Genomic DNA, 1,189 nt, shown 5'->3' on the forward strand with positions numbered 1-1,189 from the left:
GGTACGAACTGAGGTGTGGAGGCGACGTCAAACTCAGGTGTGAAGTGGCTCTGAGAGGGACCAAGATCAGGATAGGAGGATGGCCCAGCATGATATGGTTATGCAGTCGGAATGGCTGGACTAAACACCTGAGTATCCGCCTCATCCAAATAATGAGCATCGTCAATGTATATCTGTTGTCGTAGTCTTTGGCACATATCTCCAACAATATTCACATCTACTTGTAAAGGTGTCCCCTCAGTATCGACAAAGTGTGGTTGCAATCTTCTCTCCATGCTCACAAAGAAATCTCGCTGCTAGGATAAGTAATTCAGTTAAAATTTTTCATATAATTAAATTTAAATAACTTAAACTTACTATGTGACGTCCAGCTGGTGATCTTGGATAGTATGTACTCGGAGGATCCACTGGGGGCTTTAGCATGTATAGTGTAGCCCAAGAATGAAACCATGCTAAGTACTGCTTCACCTTATAATCATAGTCCAACCCAGTAATCTCTCCAGTAACAATATATGCTCTCCTGCTCTCCCATAGTGCAATACTTACCTGGTGATACAATGCCCAATCAGTATCTAACTTACCACGTCCATCAACTCTTACAAAACTAGGATCCATTGGCATGATATCAGTGGAAGGGCATTATCCAAATTATCTTAGTACTTGATCAGGGAGATATCAGTGACGATGTGCAACATTTGGAAAAATTTCACGACAACCTCGGACCAAACCAGCGTGCCTATCAGAAATAATGCATAAATCAGGTCGGGTACTAACAACTGGAAGTAATATATGCAATTGATTCAGAAACCACACCCACGAATCAACACATTCTGATTCTACAATTGCAAAGGCGAGGGGATATAATCCATTATTAACATCAATTCCCACAACGGTCAGTAACGTGCCTCGATATTTGCCTAACAAGAATGTGCCATCAAGGCAAAGAACAGGGCGACAATAACTCCAACCATTTATTGAAGGTCCAAATGAGAAAAATAATCTCTCAAATCTATGATTCTCAGACATTTGTATCTTATAAATTGTTTCAGGCATTGAAAACATAATAGCATCCATGAACAAATTTATGGTTCGGTATGACTCCTCCCAGCTACCAAATACTATTTTCAATGCTTTTCGTCTGGCATCCTAAGTTTTCATATAAGATACTTTTATATTGAACTTTGCTTCA

At 39.9% G+C, this 1,189-nt stretch overlaps 1 protein-coding gene across 2 annotated transcripts; it reads right to left on the reverse strand.

Annotated features, from left to right (window-relative positions):
• Positions 1–43: 43 nt before the first annotated feature.
• Positions 44–630, reverse strand: LOC114578380. 2 transcript variants are annotated; one of them, XM_028691538.1, is made up of 2 exons: positions 358–630; positions 44–293 (listed from the first exon to the last, which is right to left on the reverse strand). In XM_028691538.1, the coding sequence occupies exons 1-2, from the start codon at positions 619–621 to the stop codon at positions 99–101; spliced, it is 459 nt and encodes a 152-aa protein (XP_028547371.1). In that variant the 5' UTR covers positions 622–630; the 3' UTR covers positions 44–98. The 2 variants fall into 2 exon arrangements, with proteins under 2 accessions (XP_028547371.1, XP_028547370.1); XM_028691537.1 differs by having other exon boundaries at positions 44–296.
• Between the last annotated feature and the right edge of the window lie 559 nt (positions 631–1,189).

The sequence above is a fragment of the Dendrobium catenatum genome, unplaced genomic scaffold (assembly GCF_001605985.2).
Source record: "Dendrobium catenatum unplaced genomic scaffold, ASM160598v2 original_scaffold_4760, whole genome shotgun sequence".
Classification (NCBI taxonomy): domain Eukaryota; kingdom Viridiplantae; phylum Streptophyta; class Magnoliopsida; order Asparagales; family Orchidaceae; genus Dendrobium; species Dendrobium catenatum.

Bases quoted from the DNA above. Each gene is read 5' to 3' on its own strand.
- LOC114578380 (XM_028691537.1), bottom strand. From the start codon at position 621: ATGCCAATGGATCCTAGTTTTGTAAGAGTTGATGGACGTGGTAAGTTA. The intron at 297-357 runs GTAAGTTTAAGT...TACTTATCCTAG, and splicing joins CACCAGCTGGACGTCACATA to CAGCGAGATTTCTTTGTGAG.